Source organism: Euleptes europaea, chromosome 3 (assembly GCF_029931775.1).
Source record: "Euleptes europaea isolate rEulEur1 chromosome 3, rEulEur1.hap1, whole genome shotgun sequence".
Taxonomy (NCBI): Eukaryota; Metazoa; Chordata; class Lepidosauria; order Squamata; family Sphaerodactylidae; genus Euleptes; species Euleptes europaea.
This window is the reverse complement of record NC_079314.1, coordinates 91,397,444-91,410,808: the sequence shown is the minus strand read 5'-3', so window position 1 is coordinate 91,410,808 and position 13,365 is coordinate 91,397,444. Positions and strand designations below refer to the sequence as shown.

General features: G+C 43.3%; 1 protein-coding gene across 2 annotated transcripts in view; it reads right to left on the bottom strand.

The window, feature by feature from the left end:
- Positions 1 to 724: 724 nt before the first annotated feature.
- TMEM184B (transmembrane protein 184B) overlaps positions 725 to 13,365 on the bottom strand; it is a 29,044-nt gene continuing 16,403 nt past the window's right edge. Inside the window, exons 4-9 of one of the 2 annotated variants that reach the window (XM_056846682.1) lie at positions 13,174 to 13,249; positions 6,274 to 6,365; positions 5,450 to 5,619; positions 3,469 to 3,663; positions 2,067 to 2,090; positions 725 to 1,107 (exon numbers count right to left, since the gene is read on the bottom strand). In XM_056846682.1, coding sequence (XP_056702660.1) covers positions 866 to 1,107; positions 2,067 to 2,090; positions 3,469 to 3,663; positions 5,450 to 5,619; positions 6,274 to 6,365; positions 13,174 to 13,249 — 799 coding nt within the window. In that variant the 3' untranslated portion in view covers positions 725 to 865. The remainder of the gene's footprint in view (positions 1,108 to 2,066; positions 2,091 to 3,468; positions 3,664 to 5,449; positions 5,620 to 6,273; positions 6,366 to 13,173; positions 13,250 to 13,365) is intronic. The other variant, XM_056846683.1, reaches the window with a different exon arrangement.

Below are 13,365 nucleotides of genomic sequence, written 5' to 3'. Positions count from 1 at the left end.
TAGGAAGAAAGAGTTTTGAGATCTGCTTATCGTTCCAATCCAGAAGTCTCAATCCCCTCCCTTTATTCTACTTCCCCTTTTGTACAGCTGAATATTGTTCCCTTCTGAGGAACTCAGTGGCTATGGCCAACTGGTCAAGCATCTGCTTGGCATGCAAAAGTTCCTAGGTCTAATTCCTGGCATCTCCAGCTAAAGAACAAGAAGGTATCAGGTAGCAGACCTTTACCTAAGACCCTGGAGAGCTGCTGCCAGTCTGAGTAGACAACACCGTCCTTGATGGACCAGTGGCCTCATTTAGTATAAGGCAGCTCCACGTGTGACCACTCCAGAATATTCCTAATGGGATTCTTGCAAAAAGATGGCTAAAGTTAATAGTGGGCCAATAACGTTCAGCCTGTACTCAAGACAGGAGTACAGAAGTGCATTTTAGTAGCACAGGTAGGGGGGAAATTGACTGCTTCTGTTTTCAGTCAGTTTTATTCCAGATATAGCTAAGGCAAGGGAGTAAAGATGCATTCTGTGTTTGTAGCTGCCCGGCTCCTACCCTTGCCCTAAAAAATAATTAAAAAACAGAAAGACCGCCTAAAAGAAAACCTAGTCCATCCTGAAGCGTTGCTCCCTCCTCCTGCATCTGGTGGTTTTGGGGTTCCTTACATTTTTCTTAAGTGAAATGTGCTCCGGTTAAAACCGTTACAGAAGAGTCTGGGGAAAGACAGTACAAACCACCTGCCTTAGCCAAAATGGTCCGCGTTTGCAACTGGCGACTGGAAGAGCCCCCTCCTGACTTTCAGCACCATTTAAAAAGGGATATGACTTGCGTTTCCGGTTTAATAAATAAAGGTTGTGACATGCTTCATCAAGTTCTTCAGAACTCATCATCTGAGCTCAGCAACAGGGTCTTTTCGTTGTCACGAGCACCGGAGTTGCTATGGGAACGCGAGATGACGTGACTGCCGTTCCGCCAGGGTGGTCCATGCTCTAGGGTGGATTGCTGAGTGTACTGTTGGTAGGCAGGGGAGAAATTGTGGATGGCATCCTGCACAATATCATGGGGGTTCATGGTCTCCTTAAGGCTGCTGGAGATGCTCTTCATGGGGGCACAGCGGCCTAAAGAGAAAACAAAGCGAGTCGGGATGGGTGGAGCAGAATTCTACTCCCCCCCACCCACCACCAAGCTGGATAACTTTGGCAACAGTTACCTGATGGTTGCACATTAACAATCACATGAAGTATTAATGCACAACCATAAGGTTACTTTTTGCAAAGGATTAGGAAAAGTTAAATGGAAAAGAGGAACCGTACAGGTAAGAAATATATTCAGGAGAAAAATAGCTTCAGACAGCGTTAGACCAAGTTAAATATAAGTAACAATAAAGAAAAGTCAAAATAAAGTTTAAAAAAAAAGGACCGGGGGGAGGGGAAGGGGGAGAACAGGTGCCTAAAGCAGACCCTCTGAGCAGGCTGGCAAAAGGAAGTGGAGAGAGAAATAGCTCAGAAAGGAACTCAGAGCTCTGGGTAGGAAAGGGGTAGAGGAAGCCCTGCAAATTTTTACAGGGCACTCTTCGTAAGGTGCAGAGGAAGCTCCAGATGCTGCTAAATTTATTTCCAGCTGGCAATCTTCATACTTGAAAACACTCTATGTTTAAATAACTGTGAAACCTGCCTTCTGGACAATACATTAATATGTTAATTTTTAATAGGTTAAAAAAAGACAACACTATACAAGTAACACAGCCAGTGAACTGAAGGTGTGAGTCATAGAAGCCATTAGCATGCACAGAGGACAAACTTCATGTGCAGCTGCAGGTTTTGTTGAAGCTTTCCTCAAAGTAACAGCTACTGCCACAGAGGAGAGCCACTTTAGCTTTTGTTTTTCAAAAAAAGAAAAGAAAACAGTTTACCTTGATGGCCATCAAAGGCACACAAAAACCCCAAAGAAGCCTCCAAACTGCATTCACAGTTTTCCCAAAGGTACAATGTATCTATGTTTGTTACTGATAATGGTGTGCGCACACCAAAGAGAAAGTGAAATCAATGCAGAAAGAGAGAGAGAAGCTGGCACCTACCGTATGGCCCATATGTCGGAACAGCTGCACCAAACACCAGAAGCCCAAAGCAGAGGAAAAAGGAGGGGGGGAGGGACACAAGAGACAGTGAGAGAGAAGAAGGGAGGAAGAGAGAGAGAAAGAGAGGAGAAACGACAGGCTGAAAAAGCAGGTTATTCTCAGACTCTCCACCACAACTTTATCACAACATGCCACTCAACAGCAAACCTAACAACGTAAGCTATAAAAAACACACAAAATTCTAGAGGAAACCACAAGGCCCTCCCCTCCTAGCTTTCCTGCCCTAACCCCTAAAAGTGGATTCCAGGCCCACCTCATGTCATCACTGTGCTGGGCCTACTCCTAGCCTCAAGCAAGACGAAGGACAATCTATAGCAGTGGTTTCCAAACTTTTTGGGCCACCGCCCTCTTGGTTCCACAAACTCAACTTTAACGCCCCCTACCCTATCCTGTGTATTATTCAAAATAGGGGCTTGCATGACTCACTAAAGAAGATAGTAACAATAAAATTTCAAAACAGTAACAATTAATTGCACATCTATTCAAAATCAAATTAAAACTTTTTAGCTGAAATTTATTCAACAAAACTGATGAACTTGATCCAGGTGGTACCAACTCCTCAAAGTCTGGGGAAAAAATTCTGATAGTTTCCACCAAATTTGCCAGCATGGTGCCATAGCTTGATCTATTGTAAATTAGTGAACACAGCTGAAGGGGCCCCCTCTAGTGCCCCCCTGCTGCCCCCTTGCCTCTTAGTGCCCCCCCAGGTAATCCCCCCAAAGGGGTGGTACTGCCCACTTTGGGAACCACTGATCTATAGGATCAAATTTTGACTACAGTATTGAGGGGACTGGCCTTCACATCAGTTTTTAACATGAAGAAGAGGCAAAATAATCTCTACCTTCTTCCTTTTCCTGGCAAAATGATCGCCTTGCTCTGTAGTCATAAACGCCCTGGGCAAGATGAAGTTTCTCTGGCTCCTCTGTCCTGAATATATCCACAAAATATCCCCAGCGCCTCCCCTCATGCCAAGAGAACTGCCCCAGAGCTATATTCTCTTATCTCACCCAGCTGGACAATCAACAGGAAAAGGATTTCTATTCTCCTTGTGCCTGCTTCATAAGCGGGAACAAAGGAAGGGTGTGCTCATGTACGCACGGCAACGAAACCGCAACAGTGCTCCAAAGAGAGTGTCACCTTCTCCAACCGAAGACTGCCTCTCAGCTTCGTAATGGGTACAAGCTGAGCCCATGGAAAGGAAAACCAGATCAGAAGCTGAGCCACAGAAGTTAAGATAGAAGGTTCAGCTGCCCACATGGGGAACTCAGAGGAAGAATCAACTCCTCTGGAATGGATCTTCCCTGTCTCACCACAGGCCCATGTGCCGCCCGGGCTTTCCTACCTTGTGCATCGAGACGCTTGTCTGCATAAACCTTGTACGTGAAGGCGTGACGCAGAGCAATGGCTGCAAAGAACATTTCCACACAGATGATGAAATCCTGGTAGCCAGCGGCCACTGTCCCCTCGCCCACAGAGACGTTGGCGGACTGGATCTTAGGGATTGCACCACACTTCTCCAGAATGGCCAGCAACATCCCTAAACAGAATAGAACCGGATAGTGAAAGCTGGGGGTGGGGGATGCAGAATAGTCTACAATGTAGCAATTAACAGCTATCTGCAAATGAGCCCAGACACCAATGCTGAAAAATGTTGGTCTGGGACAAAAAGAAACCTGCTGGCTGCAGTAAAATTTATGTTATCACACCCACCCAGTCTCCAAATTTACTGTATTTCCTGCTCATTACTCCAGCAGGAATATTAACTGAGCATCCTCCTTCAGGTCCTACCCTCTTTCTTCTACCACTCTCCCCCCCCCCATACACATGTATTTCCTGCTCATTACTCCAGCAGGAATATTAACTGAGCATTCTCCTTCAGGTCCTACCCTCTTTCTTCTACCACTCCCCCACACACACACACACACTACACCACTCCTACTGATTCATCTCCAACATGAAACAATTGAGCTCACAGCTGCCAGGGATTTGACACCTTAACTCCTTTTGGGCCAATCTCAGTAGGGGTAAAATCCCACTTAATTGTTGGAAAGCCTAATATTACATGATCAGATGCAACTCAACCCAAGAGAAAGTGAAAAAAATACAACAGTATCTGATGAAGGGAGCTTCAACTCTCAAAAAGTTAATTCCTTGAAAATCTTGTTGGTCTCTAAGGTGCTACTAGACTCAAATCTAGCTCTTTTACTGCCAACCAACATGGCTACCCTCTGAAACTAACATGAAACCATTTTTGTGGCCTCCCCCCCTCTTTGTGGTTGTACTCTCACATTTGAGAAATATGGGTATGTTGTTAAAAGGACAGAACAGAGCACCATATGTTAATTTTAAATGGCAAGCCCCGAACAAAACAGAATTTAAAACATAGTATACCCGAACAGAGAAGTTTTCAGTCCCTGCTGCATTTAGATCCCTGTGACCGATGTTCATCAAGTTCAGAAAAGGTACAATTCCACTGGTGTCTTGCCAACATTTGCAAAGGGGCAAAGTTATTGCCAGGAAGCTAATGATTCCTATTGTGCATCATATGGCAAAGGCAGGCTTTGTACCAGCAAAGGCATTTTCTTACTTTCTTGCGGCGTTTAGGGGGATGTAACCAATACAGCACCTGGATACTAACCTGAACAAACATCAGTGGACTCTGCATGTAGCTATCAATCCAACATGGATGCTGAGGTCACAGACAGCATTTTCCCAAAGATGTAGTTTTATTTAGAGCATTTCTTATCCTGCTTTTCTCCTCAATGGGACTTAAAGCAGCTTATGGAAAATACCAATACAGGCAAGTACAGCTATGCCCTGCTCTCCCAGGTACATCTTTAGCCAGCTGTGTCTGTGGACGCTGCAGTACCAAGATGGAGGAAGTGAATGAAAACAAAACTTGAGGCCTTAGCATTTCCCATTCTCTGATGAGCTGGGAAATATAAGGACTGAAGTAAAACTTCTGATTTGTAATTCTTAATAAAAAGGGCTGCAAGACTTCAGACTTGGCCCTGAATCAAGAAATCATATCATTACAAAACAAACAAACAAACAAACCACCTCTCTCCTGCCTGATTGTACAAGTTACCTTATTAGAGCACAGTGGGGTTGGTAGAAAGGTCAGGAGCAGAAATGGACACGGAAGAAAGAAGTAAACAGAAATGGCATTGGGAAATGGAGTTTAAACCTAGGACAGGTGACTTCCCCCACCCAGAGATTTCTGTGTCTGCTAGACATGCCTCATCAGGTCTGAATGGTCTTCAAGGGCACCCCAGTCACACACCTGCATCTTGTTTGCGGAGGGGATGAGCTAAGTGTCTCACCTTGCCAAAAGGACAGGAAAATGACAGACTTGACCATGAAGAATTTGAGGACAGGACTATATGGACTGAGTAGTTCACGTGTGGCGAAATAGAAGAGGAACAGGGCGTAAAGTGCCAGGCTGACGGAAATATTGTAAATGATTGTCACATACAGATACCCGCTTGTGACACTGTAAGAAAAGAAAACATGAATGACCTCTCAGATACTTTTAGTACTTGTTCCCCCCATAAGAAGTGTTAGAGAATTTCTCTACCTGAATCCTACCTACCAATTCTATTGTTCAACAGGGACCCAATGGCAAAAGGTACAGGTAGAGATCATCATACTATCAGTACAGCCCACTACAGCACCCTCTATTCACAATACATTTAGCGTCTATTCAAGACCGCCTACCGAGAACATGGTAGCTGTGAGGAAAGCATGCCCATGTAAACGTGCAACCTGTGGGAAAACATAGACTTCTCTAGAACTTTGCCTGTGGCTACCATGTGTCTAAACAATTGTGCTAATCAGCAGTTATTTCTGTTTCATCCTCCCCACCTCCCGAGTTTATCCTCACAACGACTTATACCACCATAGTAAGCAGAGTTAAGCCCTTTTAAACCCAGTGACCTCAGAGGACTTAGAAAAGTGCTTTGATGGCACTTTTATAGCAGGCCAAGAACTACTTGTTCAAGGTTACCCAGTAGGCTTCTCAACTGAACAAAGACTTGGCTCTGATCTCCAACCCTTTGACTGTACTACATCTTATTGATTTGATCTGAGTCCGGCCCCATCCCATGGTCCCAGAGAGCAGTTTCTGAGGGAAAAAGAATTTACTTACTCGAAATCACCATCCTGGTATTTGCCAAAAGCCTGAAGGATAACCGTACTAATGGCCATGAGGGGCTTCACCACACAAAACTGAAGAGTAGCCTGGAAGAGACAGAAAAAGGAAGGCAGATGTGAGGAGTATGAAAAGAATAAATGAGCACATCTCCCCTCCTCTTTGCCCTGACCTGGGTGGCCCCCGATCGCATCAGACCTTGGAAGCTAAGCAGAGTTGGCCCTGGTTAGTACTTGGCTGGGAGACCACCAAGGAAGTCTAGGGTTGCTATGAAGAGGCAAGCATCAGCAAACTACCTCAGTTTGTCTCTTGCCTGGGTCATCATAAGTCGGCTGTGATTTGAAGGTGCCTTCCACCACCACTCTTTACTCTTTAGGGTTTGATCTCTAGTCAGCTCAAACACCTGAAAACTATGACTAGCGTTTCTGTTCAAACAGACTGACAATTTGTTCATGGGTTAGATGAATGTCGAAGACACTGGAAAGATGAGACAGGGTAAAAGTATGTGAAAACATGGCTTCTTTTCTGTCTGAAGAATATGTACTGCATGTGGCTGCTCACAACTCTTTCTGAATTTGGGCAGAGAAAAAGGTGAGGAAGCAATATGCTCCACATTAAAAAAAATTAGAATATATGCTTGCACTTTTTTGTTGTTGTTGTTGTCAAGTCAAGGCGTTCAGAGATGGTTTCCCATTGTCTTCCTCCACATCACCCTGGTATTCCTTGGAGGTCTCCAATCCAAACACTAGCCAGATTCAGGACTGAGAGTATGTGAATGGCCCAAGGTCATGCAGCAAGTTTCCATGGTGTGAGTGGGGATTCGAACCTGGGTTTCTTAGGTCCTCGTCCGATACCTTAACCACTATACCACGCTGGCTCTCCTGCTGGCTTACACATTACACACACACACACACACACACACACACACACAAGACCACTGGGAAAAATATTTGGCTGTTCTAGCTTGCATTGTCATAATGCTCCAGTTGGTTTGCACTATTCAAACTCTGTTTTTACCTGCCTTGGGTCCCAAAAGGTTGGAAGGAGGGGTTGTAAATATTATTTTTAAACAAACAAACATCCTTGTCAAATATCCAGCAGATCAAATAAAAGGGCATATATCCCATCACAGTAATAACCTTTCTTCTAAAGAAAAGCAGACATGGATAAGGCAGGCTTTCGGTTGAGATCATTTCCTATATTTACCATTTCCATTATTTTAATTAGTTATCAGATGACAGGACATCAGATTCAAGAAAAAAACAACAAGAGCTTCTAATAACCTTTTTTCATGTTCACACAAAGTGAAAAAAGTGGGACCTTCAGTAAATGTTTTGTGCTAAGGTGGTGAATCCCAATATTTTCCCCACTTTATGGTAAAGTTATTGTTCTAATTATCTTTCAAAGATAATACAAGTGATAAATCCAAGACAGCAGATTCCCCAATAATATATTATAGTATAGAGCCTTAAAAAACAACTATTTGCTGATAATTCCCTCATCTAAGATGTGGCAAAGCCAGCACATCTCAACTTAGGATACTAAAGCCATTAAGGCATATGTTTATCCTCATTTACGTAGTACCTATTTACTCCAAATTTTAGTTGTCAGCCCTCACTATCCCATGATGGATCATAACACTGTATTTGGAAACTTTGGAAATACCAAAATTAAAAATAAAAATAAACAACATAACTTCTTTTGAAGATGACTTCCTGGCGATGCAGAAATGTAGGCCTGTGAAACCAGAATGACTTGCAAATACGTTTTGTTTTTCATGGAGGCAGCAGTTTAAGACACATTGGAGCACAATCTGTATAATACACAATTCACTAACTGGCAAGAGCTAGAGGCTGCCATAGTGAGTCAAAAAGTCAACTTATTTATTCATGCCACTGGTGGGTATTCAAGTTGGGACATATCCAGCTATTTCCCTACCTATCTAGAACACATGATCAGAGAACAATGCTCATTCAAAACAACAACCAGATCCTACACTTGTCACACTGCACAAGCATATAATTTCTGCATACAATAGTGAACAGTCCACTGAGAAGAAAAGGCTTGAATGCCACAGAAATTAAATTTGTGGCACTTTCTTAATCCATATAGAAGACTCCAATTACAGAATGTGAGGGTTCTGGATACAGAACTGGCAGAAGGAAGAAAAAAATGTCATAGCCATTCTACACTTCCAGGTATGAACTTTCCTATAACCTGCTATTATGCCAGAAGCCAGAACTCCAAACTGCAGAGGACAATGGTCTCCTTGGTCCAGTCTCCTTTTAGCAAGGTAAGGCATCCTTGATGCAGGGCCTCTACTACAGCGATGGGCAAGGTGCTACACTGCTATGTAATTTAGCACATCTCTCCTAGACATTGCCAAATGCCGGGGGTGCCCTGAGCACCACTAGCTGGATGCACAGTAGGACCATGTCCCGTTCACAACAATTACTCTTTCGCTAAACTCTCACCAAGTTTGACCACTTTCACTGCAGGTAGCACCAAGCAGGTGTCTTAAGCCTCTCTCCACCTCCCTAATCAGCTTGCCTCAAACCAGAACTGTCCATTCCCATCTACACACCCGGCTGCAAACAAGTTAAGATCTTTGCTACAGATGTTCCAACTGTCTCTATTGACCAGGAACAGTCCCTGTTTCCTGGTTTCCATCTTTATTCAGTCTTGGGAAGTTTTTCAGGAGGTGGCGTTTGCATTTTTGCACTATAGCAAGCTCTATTTCCTTCCATCACCACACCATAGCTACCCATCAAGACAGTAAGTGCTGTTGAATGTATCTGAGTTGTGGATGTTCTATCAAAAGCAGAACTAAATCCACTGTGCGATTAAACATTCTTTAAACAGGGAACTGCTGCTCCTTGCTTCAGAAGCCAGTACAGGAGAACTGGCCAACAGACAGAAAAGACCCCTCACCAGCTGCAGAAGATGGGGATGATGGAAGTTAGACAGTGGTCCCTAGCATGAAAACAGCGGTGTTTTCACAGAAGAATGTCCTGATTTTCAGTTCTGAGATGTTGGTGGGAACAATAACAGGTTGGAAGAATGTTTTAGGTATGGAGTTTAATGTCTTTGTGTACAGGATGGACTAGGTCACCAACTGGTTCAAAACTCCTGCTCCACATACAGGATGCTACCGTTATCCATTCACATTCCTAGGCAAAATATGAACTAGGCATCATGTTCAGAGAAGGAATACAAGAGAAAAAGACTCTGGGGTTTCAGCTGCAGCAGCCATCTCCTTTCTGGTAGGCACCCAAGCAGTAGGTTTACAGTTAGTTATACAAAGGAGAGGAGAAAGCCAAAGGAGGGGGTGGGGTGGGGGGAGAAAGATTCCTTGTGATAAGATGCTCTTGGATGGTGGTCATAAGACTTCAAGGAGATTAAAAATCCCAGCACAAGCCAGCTGGTGAGTCACTGCCAAGATGTGAACTAGAAAAGGTCAAGCTAATTGTTAAGCCATGCCTTTGAGCTTCCTCTTCTCCATTTTGGAAATCACTTAATCATTTTTTTTCTTCTTTTTGCAATACAACCTTACAAAGCTTTTATTTTTAGACATTTCCTGGTGAAGAAAGCATTGAGACATACAGGAAGAGCCAGTGGGTGCAGGTGACCTAGACAGACAGCAGCTCTGTCACCGGACAGAAGTCTGGGGAAGGACAGACTTGCATTATGTTCAAGCTGTCCTGTTGCCCCAGAATGGCACGTTTGCCTAAGGCAAACGGAGCACCGAGAGCAAGCAGTCTTCGTGGGGAGGAAAGGAAGGGGGAGAGAAAGAGTTCTCGGATCCTGTCAAACCTGTTGTTTCAACAACTGTTTCTAGAGAACTCTTTCCTAAGCAGATTAGCAAATCCAGACACACGTTTCTTTATGGCTGCCTCCATGGTAGCTAGAAGAGCCTGTCTTCTGGACTGTAAACGGAGGCAAAGGTTACAAAACAGCTGCTCTCCACACCTCTGCCTTCTCAAACACACTCAGCTCTGCGGCACAGTGAGCTGATGGTATTAAACAGTAAAGATCCCCCTGCAGCACTAAGTGTTACAGGGGACAGTTATTCACCATATGCCCCAGGTTCAGTGCCAGAAAATCTGACCCAATGATACAAGTCTATGCGAAGTAGCAAAAAACAAAATATGAAACAATTAATTTGAATAATTATTAGGATGTTCGATGTTTTGCATGGACTTCCGCCTAAAGATATCTGATGCACTGAATAGTTTTTAACAATAAAAATAGAAGTTAAAACAAAAATAATTAAGAACCAGGTACCAGTAAGTTCATTTTTCAATCATCCCGTTGTATTTGTATTCATTGCCAAGAACAGCAGAAGCCAGGATTACTTCATTCCCAGCAATATTGCCTGCACATTTTTCTTCATTATCCCCATACGCAACAAGGCTACAGGTTTTAATTTTTTTAAAAGTACATTGAAAATTCAATGAAAGGTTCAAAAAGTCTCTTTTGGGAGCCAACTGTTCTTAGGTGCCAGAAACACATTCAGATGTCAAGTGGAATAGGTGGTCCTCCAGAAAGGAAGGAAATAGATCAAGCAGTAATTGCTTCACAGCAGACAAGCCTTCTCTGTTCCTAATGGCACCACCACTTTGGGAAGTGAACAGGTCATTAATTTTTACGACTCAACCCCATAGATAGAATTTACCAAGAATAATTTTCTCGGCTGTTTGTGCAGATCTGACTGCATAATTTATTCAGTTTAATAATAGGGAGAGGCTGCCTCTGAGCGTGGTTCTTCCTTGACTGCTTTCTTGTGCAAGCCAAGAGGATGCCCGTCATACGGGCATGTGACATTTCAATCACATACATGAACCCAGAGCTCAACGCCTATCATGGAGTACGAATACTCTGGACAAGGGTGAGTCAGAAATCTGCATATCTTGATACAAACTTGAAAAAGAAGCTAATTGCCCGACACCTACACGGATTAAAAATAGTAGCAGCAGCATTGGTGCCCCATATCTCCAACACCCACTTTCGAACAGACAATTAGGTTATACATCGTTCTCTTATATAAGGTATATCATAAATCCTCTTATTCTCAAATCTACTTGAACTGAAGAATGTTCACTGCCTTTTTGTAACCTGGGCACCGAGAGTGTTCCCATCATACCTTCCCTGTCACACATCCTGTCTCTGTGTATCTTCATTTGTGTTTTGGTAATTTTTCACACCAGCTTTTTACTCAGTACATTTCATGCTTGTTTATTTAAAAAAAGGTCTCTTGATATTTGCAAGGCTGAACATTTTTACCAAAGCATGTGGATGAAGATATGTTGTTTGGGTGCTTCAGAGTAATGCTGTTTTTGCACATGAACATTCCCAAACTGTATTGCAAAAAGAAGATAAACTGAGGGTAAGTATATGAGAGCCAGTGTGGTACAGCGGCAAATGTGTCAACGACCGGGGAATTCTGGTTTCAAATCCCCACTCAGCCGTGAAATTCACTGGATGATGTTTGACTAGTCACACCCTCTCAGCCTACCACACAAGGTTGTTGTGAGGATAAAATGGGGGGACACCATGCACTACCCTGTGTTCCGTAGTAGAAGGGCATGGTCTCCAAGTACTGCTGCCTTTTATAGGAAAGCCATCAGAAAGCCTTTCAGAAACATACAAGAAAGTGGGATGTGCTAAAGGGGAAAAGCCATGAGTGAGCAATACTTTTTACATAAATACCACACAATGTTTAAAATGGTGGGGTAATCAAGAGAAAACATGGAATGAGGTGAAAACAGAACAAGCTAACCATGGTCAAAAAGACAGTGGATCATGTGAAAAATTAATAATGCGAACATGTGTGTGTGTATAAAGTGCCTTCAAGTCGCAGCCAATTTATGGCGACCCCTTTTGGGGTTTTCATGGCAAGAGACTAACAGAGGTGGTTTGCCAGTGCCTTCCTCTGCACAGCAACCCTGGTATTCCTCGGTGGTCTCCCATCCAAATACTAACCAGGGCTGACCGTGCTTAGCTTCTGAGATCTGACGAGATCAGGCTAGCCTGTACCCTAAGAGAAATAATTTTACACTTCAAGTTAAACTCGCACTGCAGTAGAGACAATAACATGCCTAGAAACTAAGCTTTCCTTTCGTTGGAGTTCTGGATTCTAGTTCTATTGTGGCTTCTGCATTAACACTCTCCACATATTCTAAAAAATGAAATAGCACAGATTCTCCTATTGCAGAGCAGGGCCGTGGCTGAAAAAAGTGAAGCGGTAGGTTACATAAGCAGAGCAAGAGAGACTGTGCTTCACAATTTCCTGTTTTATAGATCAAAAATATTTCCTCAAGGCTACACGGTTAGGTGTAATTAGATAGCTGTTTTCCATTTCTGGTGTTTTAAAACAGTAGTAACGTTTTTCAGAGCTAAGGGCAATTTGTATGATTTAATACTTGGGTGAAATTTAACCTGAGGTTTCCAGCTGACAAAGAAAACGGCCTCCCTCCCAGGCACACACTCTCCCAGGGACAAAAATTTAATTGCCACCTTTAATGAATAAGATCTGGGCTGAGCTTTTGTCCGTCCCTTGTTTCAGGTGGGTGTGGCCAGAGGGTGTGAGGCAAAAGGTTTTTGACCTGCGGCCTGCTCCCCGTGGCCCTGAGTGAACCAGGCCTGCAGATCCAGAACAAGCCCAGAATATGATGCACTGTACTCTTCATTCAAATGGCATTTGTTGTATTTTCGATCCCCATGAGGGAAAAGGGAGAGGGTAAAAATAATTAATAAATATATTAAAAAATTCTTACAGCTAGTGTAGCTTTAAACTAGCCTCAAGAAGCCTGGACAGGTCCCTGTTTCAAAAGGTCCCATGAGGGGAATTATCACTGCGACTGACTGGCTCACAGATCAGATTCTCTTAGCCAATACCTGTTTGCAGAATCTCAGGAATCCAATGGAGTACGTCTTCCCCCATAAACAACAAGTCCCATACATACAGCTGGACCTAAAAATAACACAGCAGGACAGCATATCAGAGAAAGTTACGGCATTTTACAATGTAATAACAATGCTATTATATTCCTTTTAGCTTTTGGGGAAAGGAGTTTTAAAATCCAGCTA